Raw genomic sequence first — 13,799 nt, 5'->3', positions numbered from 1 at the left:
ATTACCGAGGTTCCCCACTTCCCTGTGATTTTGGGTATTCCATGGCTGACACTCCACTACCCAAACATCTCCTGGTCCAACAGAGAACTGCAGTTTGCCTCAAGATATTGCCAAAACCATTGTCTAGTAGCCAAGGTCTGCCATGCCACAGACGCAGAGCCCATCATCACCTTGCCCAAGAAATATTCAGACTTTTGGGATGTTTTCAATGAAAAGGAAGCCGAGAAACTACCCCCACATAGACCCTACGACTGTGCCATTGACCTGGTGGAGGGGGCCCCAATTCCGCGAGGACACCTCTACTCCCTGACTGAACCAGAGCAAGAAGCTCTCAGGGAGTTTATAGAGTCAAACCTCCGCAAGGGGTTCATCAGACCCTCTCAATCCCCAGCTGCTTCCCCAGTGATGTTTGTGAAAAAGAAGTCAGGGGACCTACGCTTGGTTGTGGACTATAGAGCATTGAACAACATCACGAAGCGGAACCGCTACCCCCTGCCTCTGATCTCGGACCTATTAGACCGACTCCGAGGGGCCAAGGTTTACACCAAGCTGGATCTCCGCGGGGCTTACAATCTAGTTCGCATAAGAGAAGGGGACGAATGGAAAACCGCCTTCCAGACCAAATTCGGATTATTTGAGTCCCTAGTCATGAATTACGGATTATCCGGAGCTCCCGCAACATTCCAGCATTTTGTCAACGATATCTTCCAGGATTATCTAGATCGGTTCTTGATCATATATTTGGACGATTTTTTGGTGTATTCTAGATCACAATCGGAACACGAGCAACACGTCAGAATGGTGCTACAACGATTGCGGGATCATGGACTATATGCCAAGTTAGAGAAATGCGCCTTTGATCTGCAAGAGGTAGACTTCCTGGGATACCGCGTCTCGCCACTAGGGCTCTCCATGGACCCGGCAAAGGTTTCAGCAGTATTGGAATGGCGGGCGCCAACCAACAAGAAGGAAGTACAGCGCTTCTTGGGGTTTGCAAACTACTACCACAAATTCATCCCAGACTTCGCTCGCTGGTCTGACCCAATCACCAGCTGCATCCGAGGGAAACAGCCTTTCCGCTGGAGGGAGCAAGCAGAGAAAGGGTTCCACCAGCTAAAGCAGCTATTCACGACCCAGCCAATTCTACAGCACCCTGATCCTAAAACCCCTTTTGTTGTGCAGGCTGACGCCTCTGATGTGGCAATTGGGGCTGTACTCATGCAACCAGTGGGAGAACATCTTCATCCTTGTGCCTATTACTCCCGTCAACTAACAGCCCCAGAGAGAAATTACACTATTTGGGAGAAAGAACTTTTGGCCATAAAGGCAGCTTTTGAAAATTGGAGACATTGGTTGGAAGGGGCCAAATTTCCCATTGAAGTTCATACTGATCATCGAAATTTAGAGCACCTAAGGACCGCACGAAAGTTAAATCAAAGGCAGCAGCGCTGGGCTTTGTTCTTTGAACGTTTTGACTTCCAGATCCATTATGTGACCCCGGCTCAGACCAAGCAAGCAGATGCTCTATCACGGAAACCAGAGTATGCTGCAGGACGCAGAGACACCTCAGAATCTCGATTGCTGCAACCCGAAAACTTTGCCACGCTCACAGTGGGAAACACCAAATCCACTCCAATTGAACCAACTCCCTCTAACCCAGAATCCCTTTGCACTCAAGAAATTAGAGCCAGTCAACAGGCAGATGCCTGGGCTCAAGAACAGATTCGCCAAGGACTACGTTTCCCATTCTCACTTAAGGATGGGCTACTATGCTACAGGAATCATGTTTACATTCCTCCAGGTCCCGGCAGAGAAAAAGCACTTCATCTGTGTCATGACAGCAAGCCAGCAGGACATTTTGGGCTATTTAAAACCATGCACTTGATCCTACGAGATTTCTGGTGGCCCAAGATCCGCAAGGATGTGGAGAAATATGTCAATACCTGTCCTGTATGTCAGCGTTCCAAGACACGAAGGGAGAAGCCGTCAGGGCTACTGCATCCCCTTCCCACTCCTTCTCGCCCATGGGAGATAATTTCCGCGGATTTTATCACTGACTTACCACCCTCCCTTGGATTCACCACGATTCTAGTAGTGGTGGACCTTTTTACCAAGTTGGCCCATTTCATCCCCTGCGATGGTCTCCCCACGGCCAAAGAGACTGCAGATTTATTCCTTCAACATGTTTTCCGACTACATGGATTGCCCAAGAGTTTAGTCACTGACCGTGGATCTCAATTCACCTCTCGTTTCTGGAAAGCACTACAAAAACTATTGGGCATAGACTCTCGTTTATCTTCAGCTAACCATCCCCAAACAGATGGGCAAACTGAGCGCACCAATGCCACTTTGGAACAATACCTTCGCTGTAATGTAAACTACCAACAGGACAATTGGGCTTCCCTATTGCCTCTATCAGAATTTGCTTACAACAATGGTGTCCAGGCTTCAACTAATGAAACCCCGTTCTTTGCAAACTATGGTTTCCATCCACGTTTCTTTCCTTCTGTCATTGAAACCTCAGAAGTCCCTGCAGCGGAGGACTGGCTGCAGGAACTCACAGCGGTGCAACAACTCTTGCACCAGCAACTGGATCAAGCCAAGGAGGACTATAAACGCCAAGCTGACGGTCATCGCCAGCCGGGCCCCGAGATCAAGGTAGGAGATCAGGTTCTGTTGTCCACTCGCTTTTTGCCCTCCCACCGTCCCTGCCGGAAGTTAGATGCCCGTTTCATTGGTCCCTACCCAGTGGTGGCGCAACTTAACCCCGTGACTTTCAAACTCCAACTTCCGCGCTCCATGCACATTCATCCGGTGTTCCACCGTTCCCTGCTCCTTCCGGCGGATGGTGTACGCCCCGATGCGAGCCGGCCGGCCCCCGCCCCTCTTTTGGTGGACGGAGAGGAGGAGTTCGAGGTTCAGGACATTTTGGATTCTCGCTTCCATCGCCGCCGCCTTCAGTATCTCATTGACTGGGTAGGTTTTGGCCCCGAAGAACGCTCCTGGGAAGATGCTTCCACAGTCCATGCCCCCGACTTAGTCCGCCGCTTCCATCAGGCCTACCCTACCAAGCCGTGGCCCCGCGACTCTCGGAGAGGGGCCCTGATTGAGGGGGGCCTTGAGGGCGGGGATAGTGTGAGGACTCATGGGCCTCGTAGTCCTGTTCCTAGTACTATTGTGACAGGCGAAGAGGAAAACATGGGGTTTTCACCGGTTCAGCAAGAGCCGGAGTCTCTTCACCTGCAGGATGTTGATGTTTGCCCTCAAGAATTCAGCCAAACAGGCCTTGGGCAGAACTCCCCCCCCCCCCCGTTTTCCAGGAGGGAAAATTATTCTAAAGATAGGGGAGTCAGGGAGGCTAATCGGAGAAGCCTGAGAATCGCTGCCAAACAAATGGCTGATTAGGTCTGCTTCCCTTGGGAAATTCTAAGGAGTCACACATCTGGACAGAGTTGGGTTTTGCTTCCCGTTCTCTAGGGAAAGAGTTCTGTTGGCGGGAAAACGAGACCCAATATAGGTGTTTGGCGCGAGGGATTCTTTGCGGAGTCAATTGATCAGCTTGAGGAGAGAGATCGTGTGTGGACTTCGTAATCCCAGTTCCTTGCTTCCCGGATCAAGCTTCAAGCCTTGCCCTGTCTCACGGTTTTACCACGGACTCTGTTTCATGCTTCATGTTAGCCTCGTCTTCAGTCACGGATCTAGCCAAGAATCAAGTTTATTTCCAGCCTTGTTGTCAAGCTTCATTGGACTTTAAAGACTCTGTTATTTCCCCACACTATTGCTTGGCAAAGTGTGTGTTTCGGTCAAGTGGATTACAACTTTGAACTCTAATATCTTATATTGGACAATACATTTCTGGACTATATTTGACCTCATCTGAAAGGTCTGCTTCTGAACTATATTCTTCACTTGTTTTTATTGATTTTATATATTTCTTTCATAAAGATATTAGATAGAGACTGGCCTCTGTGTAAGGTTATTGGTGCTCTGCAGCCAGGGTCCTGACAGTAACAGATGAGATGCAATTAAATTATATAAATGAAGGCTGGAAATTTAAAGATAGTTTATAGAAGCTCCCCAGTACAGGTTAAGTATCCTTAAGGGGCCTGGCTTAGCACAGCAGCCCAACCACTGTGCTGCAGAAAAATCCTACTGATCAAAAGGTCGGCACTTTGAGCCCGCATCGGGGTTGAGCACCCGCCATTAGCCCCAGCTCACCTACCCACCTAGCAGGTCAAAAGCAGAAATGCTAGTAGATAAATAGATACCTCTTTTAGCAGGGAGGTAATAAAGACACCCTTAAGGACATCGATCAGAGGAAAGTTCCTCAGCATGGAAGATGGAGTGACAATACCCCCCCCCCTCCCCATTAGCCGGAATCGAGCACATCCTCCAAGATGCCAGAAATAAGATGGGAAAAACTGCCTTTACCTTTGTCTGTATTGTCTGACCTTGTTAATTGTATAATCAGCGTTGAATGCTTGCTATATATGTGTTCAGTGAGCTGCTCTGAGTCCTTCTGGGGGAGAGGGGCAGGGTAAAAATACTGTAAATAAATAAATATCTCTTATCCAAAATTCTTGGGCTCAGAAGAGTTTTGGATTTTAGATTTTTCAATATTTTTGGAATACTAGTATTTGCATATCTTGGAGATATCTTGGAGAAAATAATAATGTACATGAAACAAAGTTTGAATACGCTGAACCATCATAAAGCAAAAGTGTCACTCTCTCAACTACCCATATAGACAATTTCAGATTTTGAAAATCCAGATAAGGAATGCTCAACCTTGTATTGATTTAGCAAGGTTACTACTCAAAGGCTCAACAGGTTTTCTATGGTTAATTGTGTTTCAACTCCAAGGGCCATGCTGGAATACATCTGCAAGAGATATCCTTTTATAGATCCTCATTTATACATTTCCGTGGCCATAATGTTCAGTACCTGAAAAGACAGATAGCCTAGCATCTTAGTTTCTTTAGTTGATATTCTTATAATTAACAGAGCTAAGATTATTTAATTGATTATTGATTGAAGTCATGTATTAAGGAATATTTTTTCATGCTTTCACTGATGCATAATGATTTCTCATTTCAGGTCAAATCAGATCTTGATGCTGTGTCTGAGAGGTTATGTCGTTTCACAGAAATGGGAAACAGCTGCTCGCATGTTGAACACATTTTGAAAGACCTTGCCAACTTTGAAAGCAAATCTCATGTAAAAATTTGGGGTTTTTTTTTCCAGATCCTATGTTTTTCAAGGAAACTACATTTGTAAAGAGTGACCACCTTACATTCTCTTGGTTTGTCCATTTGTGTAGGATGTTCTAGAAAAGGCCAGGATGCTCATTTCTACAGCTGATCAGTTTATACAGAACAATCATTATGCTGTGGACTCCATTCTCCCAAAGTGCAATGAACTCCAGCAACACTGTGGCATGGTTGCTGCACAAACAAATAAAATAAGGGCTCTCCTCAACCATTCTTTTGAACTACATAGCCGGTTGGAGAAGGTAACCCTAATCTCAGTGTTTCCTCTTCTCATTCGCTCCTATACTTACTCATATGTGATAAGCTTACTTCACCTGTCACTGACTATTTCCTTCATGGGGTGGCAGATGAATTGCCTCTTTCCTGCAGAATGCCTAGCTAGAGGGTGAGTCAAAGATCAAGTCCAATTCAACTCTCAGAAGGCAAGACAAACATCCCAACAAGAAGATCAAGAAACAAGAGAAGAATAATTAGGAGATCAGGAAAGGAAACTTTATAGCAGATTAGATGGCTGTGGCCTTCCCTACCATTTCCTGGAGGTGTTCCTAGCAGACTCACTTCAAGTGTTTTCCTCAGAGGCAGACATGTTATCTTTGCTGCTTTGTATGCCTGGTTTTTATTTCCAACAAAATGCTTATGGGGGAGGTGAGGGAGGACACCCATGTGGATTTCAACCCTAGTGTTTAGAAATGCAATGATACAAATCAGATTTTCTTAGTAATGGGAATTGAAGGCAAAAGGTCAGTTTGACCACAGTGGAGAACCTGGACTCAAGGCCAGAATTATGTAACTGAAGTAACATTATTTGGCTCTTGACCCTCCTGCTTCAGGATCCTCTGTATATCTCCCTTGCAACTAGAAACCTCATTCTGTTTGGGTGCTCCTTATTTGTAGTGGTATTTGTGTGTTCTGATTTTTGATTTCCCCGTCTTTGCCAGGAAGATATATAGAAAAAATGTAGGCATACTTCCATGAGGAGGGTGCAAGAAAGCAGCCTGTGTTTCCAAGCAGATAAGCCTCTATAGGCTCATTCAGTTAATATGTCTACATTTATATCTTCCTCATAAATATACAGAGGTTGTGGATGAAAAGGGTAAAACAAAACCTACATTTCTGTATCCCTCCACACTTAGATTTTTTAGAAATATCAATGGGGCATTTCCCAATTCAGAATTTCATTTTTATTTCTGCCGCACCTTGGAATTGAGAGAGTTATATCAGAGTAAAGCAGGTGCATTATTGCTCAAGCTCATATGGAATCAAGGATAAGCAGCCTGAAAAGTGTGGTTGAAGGAGGACCATGTGTTATCAGATTCAAATGGTACCAGTAGATTAGGGGTTATATGGAGAAAATGTAATCCAAATATTGATCATTTTCAATATACTGTATTGTGATTTATTTTCAGCTAAGGGTGTTTACTTTCTGTATCTTCTTCTTATCTCCTCTTTGTGTTTGCAGTCCATGAGGTGGTGTGATGAAGGAATTTACTTGTTGGCTTCACAACTTGTAGACAAATGCCAGACGCAGGATGGAGCAGAATCGGCTTTACAGGAGATTGAGAAATTTTTGGATACTGGCAGAGAATATAAGCTCAGTGAACTGAATGATTTTTACAGAGAATATGAAGCTATTCTTAGTGAGGAATTAATGGTAATCTTGATACCAGGATGTCATCGTGGTCTTTGATAGTTGTGAACATGTCGGCACATGTGGCTATCCTAGTCTCACATTCTGTTAGGATTTCATATGCTAATATTGTGCCTCAATATATTCTTCTTCTTTTTTCAAAACTTCAGTAGTTCAGCATCTGAAGAAAAAACACAGCCAGGTTCAAATCCTAGTCCCTATTTATATGGAGGCAGTTGTGGTCATATATAGGGAGATTAGTACCTGATTTTTTTCCTCTTTCATGGTTGTCAACCATGAGCCGTACCTTCCACTTCTGCCCTCAAGCAACCCTTATGAACATTATGTAGGGTCACAATGTGAGAAGTATAACCACCCCTTTGTGCAAGTCTACTTCTGTCCACATGATGATAAAGATGCAGGTTGAATATAGGACAATAGTTACGTAACTAATAAACATGGCAAGACAATCAGGAGGCCATTTTAAAAAGCAGATTAGTAATTTTGATATAGTTGTATTAGAATCCTAATTGATGAAAATAGTATCTATTTTTTGCCCCTCATTTTTATACTTAAAATGATTAGAAATGAGTGCACTCCAACCTGCAGGATGTTGATGTTTGCCCTCAAGAATTCAGCCAAACAGGCCTTGGGCAGAACTCCCCACCGTTTCCCAGAAAAGAATTTTATTCCAGAGAAAGGGGAGTCAGAGAGGCCCAACGGAGGAGTTTACGCTTAGCTGCCAAACATCAAGCTGATTAGGTCTGCTTCCCTTGAGAAATTCTAAGGAGTCACACATCTGGACAGAGTTGGGTTTCGCTTCCCGTTCTCTAGGGAAAGAGTTCTGTTGGCGGGAAAACGAGACCCAATATAGGTGTTTGGCGCGAGGGATTCTTTGCGGAGTCAATTGATCAGCTTGAGGAGAGAGATCATGTGTGGACTTCGTAATCCCAGTTCCTTGCTTCCCGGATCAAGCTTCAAGCCTTGCCCTGTCTCACGGTTTTACCACGGACTCTGTTTCATGCTTCATGTTAGCCTCTTCTTCAGTCACGGATCTAGCCAAGAATCAAGTTTATTTCCAGCCTTGTTGTCAAGCTTCATTGGACTTTAAAGACTCTGTTATTTCCCCACACTATTGCTTGGCAAAGTGTGTGTTTTGGTCAAGTGGATTAAAACTTTGAACTCTAATATCTTATATTGGACAATACATTTCTGGACTATATTTGACCTCATCTGAAAGGTCTGCTTCTGAACTATATTCTTCACTTGTTTTTATTGATTTTATATATTTCTTTAATAAAGATATTAGATAGAGACTGGCCTCTGTGTAAGGTTATTGGTGCTCTGCAGCCAGGGTCCTGACAGTTTGACTCCGCCACCTTAAGCACCAAACAACCTAAGGCCAGAATGTCTACAGGAACCGGAGCGGAGGCTCAACCACCCAGTTACACCATTTCCCAAGATGAATTCAATCGAATCTGAGACACACTCCGAACGCAGGAGGGAGAAATACGGGGCCTGAAGGAACGCGGAGCCCGTCTCCCTGCCCTAGCGCTACCAACCAAGTTTTCTGGAGAAGCCTCCAAGGTTCATGTTTTCCGTCGCCAGTGCCAGGCGTACTTAGAAGCCCGGCAAGCCGAGTTTCCCCAAGAAGATGTCAAAGTGGCGTGGATCTACAGTCTCCTAGATGGGCCTGCGGCCACGTGGGCGACGGTGCTATATGATGCGGGTTCCACGCATCTAAGCACCGCGCAAAATTTCTTGAACCACCTTAGAAAGACTTGGGGGATCGAGGACGATGAGGAGGCGGCCGGCCATAAACTCCGGCGTCTCTTCCAAGGGGACAGGCCGTTGTCCCGGTACATAGCCGAGTTCCGGGTGCTGGCTCAGAGCACCGGCTGGAACCATGAGCCGTACCTTCCACTTCTGCCCTCAAGCAACCCTTATGAACATTATGTAGGGTCACAATGTGAGAAGTATAAGCAATACCACCCCTTTGTGCAAGTCTACTTCTGTCCACATGATGATAAAGATGCAGGTTGAATATAGGACAATAGTTACGTAACTAATAAACATGGCAAGACAATCAGGAGGCCATTTTAAAAAGCAGATTAGTAATTTTGATATAGTTGTATTAGAATCCTAATTGATGAAAATAGTATCTATTTTTTGCCCCTCATTTTTATACTTAAAATGATTAGAAATGAGTGCACTCCAAGCTGTATGACTATGCATCAACTTATAAATGGAAATATGTCAGATAAGATGGTATTGATAATGATGTTGAGCATTTCTGGGTTCTGTTGTAGGAACACATACAAAAAGTTTTTCAGAAGCAAGAAAGCATGGAAGAAATGTTTCAAAAGAGACAGGTCAGCCTTAAGAAGTTGGCCGCCAAGCAGACTCGTCCAGTTCAGCCTGTGGCTCCTCGGCCAGAGGTCTCTCTCAAATCACCTTGTCCTTCTCCAGGTATGCAAATGCGTGATTAGATTGCTGTGAAGTGCTAAAAACAAACCACAAAATTAAGTTTCCAAGTGTGTTGCTCCCTATAGCTAATGCCGGTATCTCCATTGTTGTCTTCCATTTCATACTCCAGGACTTCAAAGAGATTCTGAAGATCCATCCAGTCCTGACAATCCTATGATCCAGAGAATCAGTTTCAGAAGAGCCAAGGTATATTTATGGTTTGTGGGTAGGTGGGTGAGTTGAATAGGTTTTGTTCCTTGAATGATTTTTATATGTTTTTATGTATTAATTCATTGTAATTGAATGTATCTTACGTTGTTGTATTTTATTATTGCATTACTGGGCTTGGTTCCCATGTAAGCCGCCCTGAGTCCATTTGGGAAGATGGGGCGGGATATAATAATAAAGTTGTTGTTGTTGTTAAATGTTAGCATGCTGATTTTATTGCAGGAATGGATTTCTTTGTTTGCTTGTCTTTATATTACATTTAAGAGAATAAGACAAATTTAATAGTATTGTTTTCAATTTGTGTATTTGATCCCATGCTTATGAACACAGTTTGAACCCAATCATAAGTTTTTAAGCTTTGAAGAAGCTGAGTTGGGTGCACCACAGCCAGGAGTAAAGTTTGACACTTTTTGACAGCTTGATAGTATAGGGTAAGCACTCAATGTGGACAAAGTTTTTAAAAATCAGGTGTGGGTAACTGTGTTAGTCAGTTAAGTGCATATATACATCTCCTGACATCTGTTAAGAGCCTTGAAAAGGGCTGGATCAGGTGCTAAGATGCAACGTCATCAATTACTTGATGGGGAAGAAATGCAAGGAACATCTAAATCTAAACCCAAGATGCATGTGTATCTAAATTCCATTTCTCCACTTCATTCACAAAAGTTCTTTACTTATTTTTCATAAACAGTTAACACAAACACATGCTTCGCTTTTAAATATCTTTTAGAACATTTTTTGTGTTCTAAGTGAAAGCTGAGATTTTTTTTTAATTCCATCCGTGCATGATGCTAGCAAGATGAGTGATCCTCCATTCCAAAGTATTCTCAGGAAGATGTTATTTAGTGGAGAAACATGACTGGGAAAGGAATAAAGTTACATCTTTCTTTGCTTTCCATGCATTCTCTAAACTTCCCATCACTGCTGCCCTCATCCCACGCTGGATTTCAGAACCATGTTTACCCCTCAAGCAAGTTCTTGGGCTGCCATAGCAGAACAACAGCCAAGAGGGAGACATTAAGTGGGGAAATGTGTGGTACACAGAGGGACCTACCCTGGCCTTTTCATTGAACCCTCCCAGCCATCCCCAAGATATCATGCATCATGCAAACAGAACAACTTAGATCAGGGGTCCCCCCGGATGCGGCCCTCCAAGGTCATTTACCTGGCCCCCGCCCTCAGTTTTATAATATAATATTTTTATATCAGTTTTAATAATATAATATATTGTATATACATATAATATTGATAATAATATTATGTTATACAATATAATACTAATAGTAATACCATATAATAATATTAAGTATATGTTATATATTACATATTATATAATAGTATAGTGGTATAGTTCAATATAGTAATATATAATGCTAATATTGTGTTATGCTAATAATATATATTGTATGTACATACAGCTGCTCTGAGTCCCCTTCGGGGTGAGAAGGGTGGGATATAAATGTAGTAAATAAATGCAGTAAATAAATAATTAATTTTAGACTTAGGCTCGGCCAAAGTCTGATATGACTTGAAGGCACACAACAACAACAATCCTAATTAACTTGACTATCTCATTGGCCAGTAGCAGGCCCACACTTTCCATTGAAATCCTGATAGTTTGATGTTGGTTAAAATTGTTTTCATTTTTAAATATTGTATTGTTTTTTCATTGTTGTTGTTGTTGCACTACAAATAAGACATGTGCAGTATGCATAGGAATTTGTTTTGTTTTTTTTCAAATGATAATTCGGCCCCTCAACAGTCTGAAGGATTGTGGACCGGCCCTCTGCTTCAAAAGTTTGGGGACCCCTGACTTAGAGTCTGGTCCTATGTTTGTTTGTTTTTTTGCGATAATTTTTCTTTTGCTGTCTTTTCAGAGTGAGTTAAGTGAAATCCACCAAACTAGAGGGGGCTCTGTGATGGATGATGAAGAAAATCTAGCTGTCTTGCGGAAGTGAGTGCAGCTTTAGATGCTGAAGTAAATGCCTTATAGGACTATTTATACCATTTTCTGCAGTGGTGTTGTGCTAAGGCTTTGTAAACATCAAATTTAAACCATTCTACTAAAATGTGGCATGAGTAGCTAATATGCAGTTCAAATGTACTATAATCAAATTCAAATATACTACTGTCTGTTAGATTGTAACCTGAGATTTTCTTGATTTGGGTAATATTCTAAATTAAGCCGTATATGATGAAACAATTCCATTTTTAAGTTTGAAAAAATACCGTTTTTGTAGTTGTTGGTCTGTATCATAACCCCTTCACATTCAGTGCAAATTTTGAATAATATATTAAAATATTGAAATTTGAGCAATCACTTCTTTCCTAATTTATTCCCAATATTCACAGACATGTTATTAATGAACTTCTTGAAACTGAACGAGCTTATGTGGAAGAGCTTCTGTGTGTCCTTGAGGTAGGTATTTTAGCAGTGCCACATTCACATATGTTTTTTGATGAATCTTGCAGTAGAGTACACAATCCATACTTGATATATACATGCACTAAGTAATATGGTATTTGAACCAAATTTATGTAGACTAAGGGGTTTCTTTTCCAACAAAATAATCACAATTTTGCAAAATTTTCACTGAGAAGAAGGATCCAGCATAGCTCCTAGTACTGACATGGTCTCCTGCATCCACTTCAGGGGAGGTGATTTTCTCTGTATCTTAAGCCCAACCTCTGTCTTCTCCTGCCAAGACAAGGTGGATTGTACTTTGAGAACTACTGCTGATTAGAGCAGTTTATTTAGTGTGGCTTATCTGCCCCATGAAAGATCACCAAAGATGGCCAAGGAGGTGAACTTCTTCAAGAAAAGCATCCCTCTCCTTTGTCTCACTTCTAGGTAGTGCCTGTTGGATGGATACAACCAAATGTTTTCCTTTGGAATCCAAGTCCTCCTTTCTGCCTTAATATTTGGAAGGACTTCCCAAGATAACTGAGGCCATAGCATTTTGTATATCTGTGTAGATACATTGTATTTTCCTTGATCTGTATGATCCCAAATGTTGTGGCATGGAAGAAGTGAGGATAAGGGTGTATTTTTTCAGCAATATTCCCTGGCAAAACAGGTCTTCCAGCCCATAGCTTATCTCCCCAGGAGTATATTAAAACCAGTTTGTAATTTTTTTGCTCCTCTCTTGAAGTGCTAAATAATACACTCTGGTTTGGTTGCCTACAACAGATGTTATAAACAGGAACTTATGTCAGGAAGGAAGAAAGAACAATTGGCTTCAGAGGTCACAATATGAGATTCTGTAGTCATTGTGGTCAGCTATGGAACTAGAACATTGAAATTAACAGCTATAAATAATTATGACTTAGATTGTGATTGTTAGTTCAAAAATACTGTACGATTTCTTTAAAACTAAAATATTCTTCAGAATTAACTATTTATAGTGTCTCTATCTGTTTATACAGAATTGGTCAAGTATTAAGAGGAACAGCAATTGTAATAGAAATCTGAATTGGCAATAGCTCATGTTGAAATATTGCTGGGTGTTTATCAGCTTCAAGCAGGTTGGACTTGCTGAAGAGAGAGAGGAAGATGTTGAAACCAAATGCAAGCAATTTATCTAGTTTTCTTTTGTATTGCAGGGCTATGCTGCAGAAATGGACAATCCTTTAATGGCACATCTCATTTCACCTGGGCTGCAAAATAAGAAGGATGTGTTGTTTGGAAATATGGAAGAAATCTATCACTTTCACAACAGGTTAATTTCTGTGCCTCATACATGCACAATGTAACATTTGAAGGAGGGTATAAAAAAGAAAGACAATATTTTTGTGGGATACACTCTCCTAGATCATTTATTTTTATATCGTAATACGCAGAAGCGTATTCGTGTTACTCTCTTGTATCTCAAAGGCAAAGAAATATATTGTGGTCAAATTATTGTGAATTCCCATCATTGTCAACAAATACAGTAATTTTTAGGTTCCACAAACACCTTTTGTTCTAATTTGATTTGTGTGTGTGTGTGTTAATAATAGAAAGTAGAATAAGAAACTAGATTCACAGTAGGTAAGCTGTTCTTTTCTTAAACATAACTCTTCATATATACCCCATAAAAATTAACATTGAATAGTTGCCCATTTTCTCTTGTGTGTGCACGTAGATACACACAGAGCGGGACCGAGGGAGAATGCTAGTATTATTGGTCTGGGAAGGGCAGATGGATCACATATAAGCTTCCCAATGC

The 13,799-nt window shown here is 42.0% G+C and overlaps 1 protein-coding gene across 15 annotated transcripts in view; it reads left to right on the top strand.

Moving 5' to 3' along the window:
* mcf2l (MCF.2 cell line derived transforming sequence like) overlaps positions 1-13,799 on the top strand; it is a 149,648-nt gene that overhangs the window by 110,416 nt on the left and 25,433 nt on the right. For all 15 annotated transcript variants that reach the window (XM_008107009.3, XM_062977287.1, XM_008107010.3 and 12 more), the window contains 8 exons: positions 5,098-5,217; positions 5,321-5,512; positions 6,730-6,921; positions 9,207-9,366; positions 9,494-9,570; positions 11,469-11,545; positions 11,944-12,010; positions 13,195-13,310. In XM_008107009.3, the coding sequence (XP_008105216.1) occupies positions 5,098-5,217; positions 5,321-5,512; positions 6,730-6,921; positions 9,207-9,366; positions 9,494-9,570; positions 11,469-11,545; positions 11,944-12,010; positions 13,195-13,310 (1,001 nt within the window). The remainder of the gene's footprint in view (positions 1-5,097; positions 5,218-5,320; positions 5,513-6,729; positions 6,922-9,206; positions 9,367-9,493; positions 9,571-11,468; positions 11,546-11,943; positions 12,011-13,194; positions 13,311-13,799) is intronic.

This window comes from Anolis carolinensis, chromosome 3, assembly GCF_035594765.1.
Source record: "Anolis carolinensis isolate JA03-04 chromosome 3, rAnoCar3.1.pri, whole genome shotgun sequence".
Classification (NCBI taxonomy): Eukaryota; Metazoa; Chordata; class Lepidosauria; order Squamata; family Dactyloidae; genus Anolis; species Anolis carolinensis.
The sequence above is the reverse complement of the archived record's forward strand: the minus strand, read 5'-3'. Positions and strand labels throughout refer to the sequence as shown.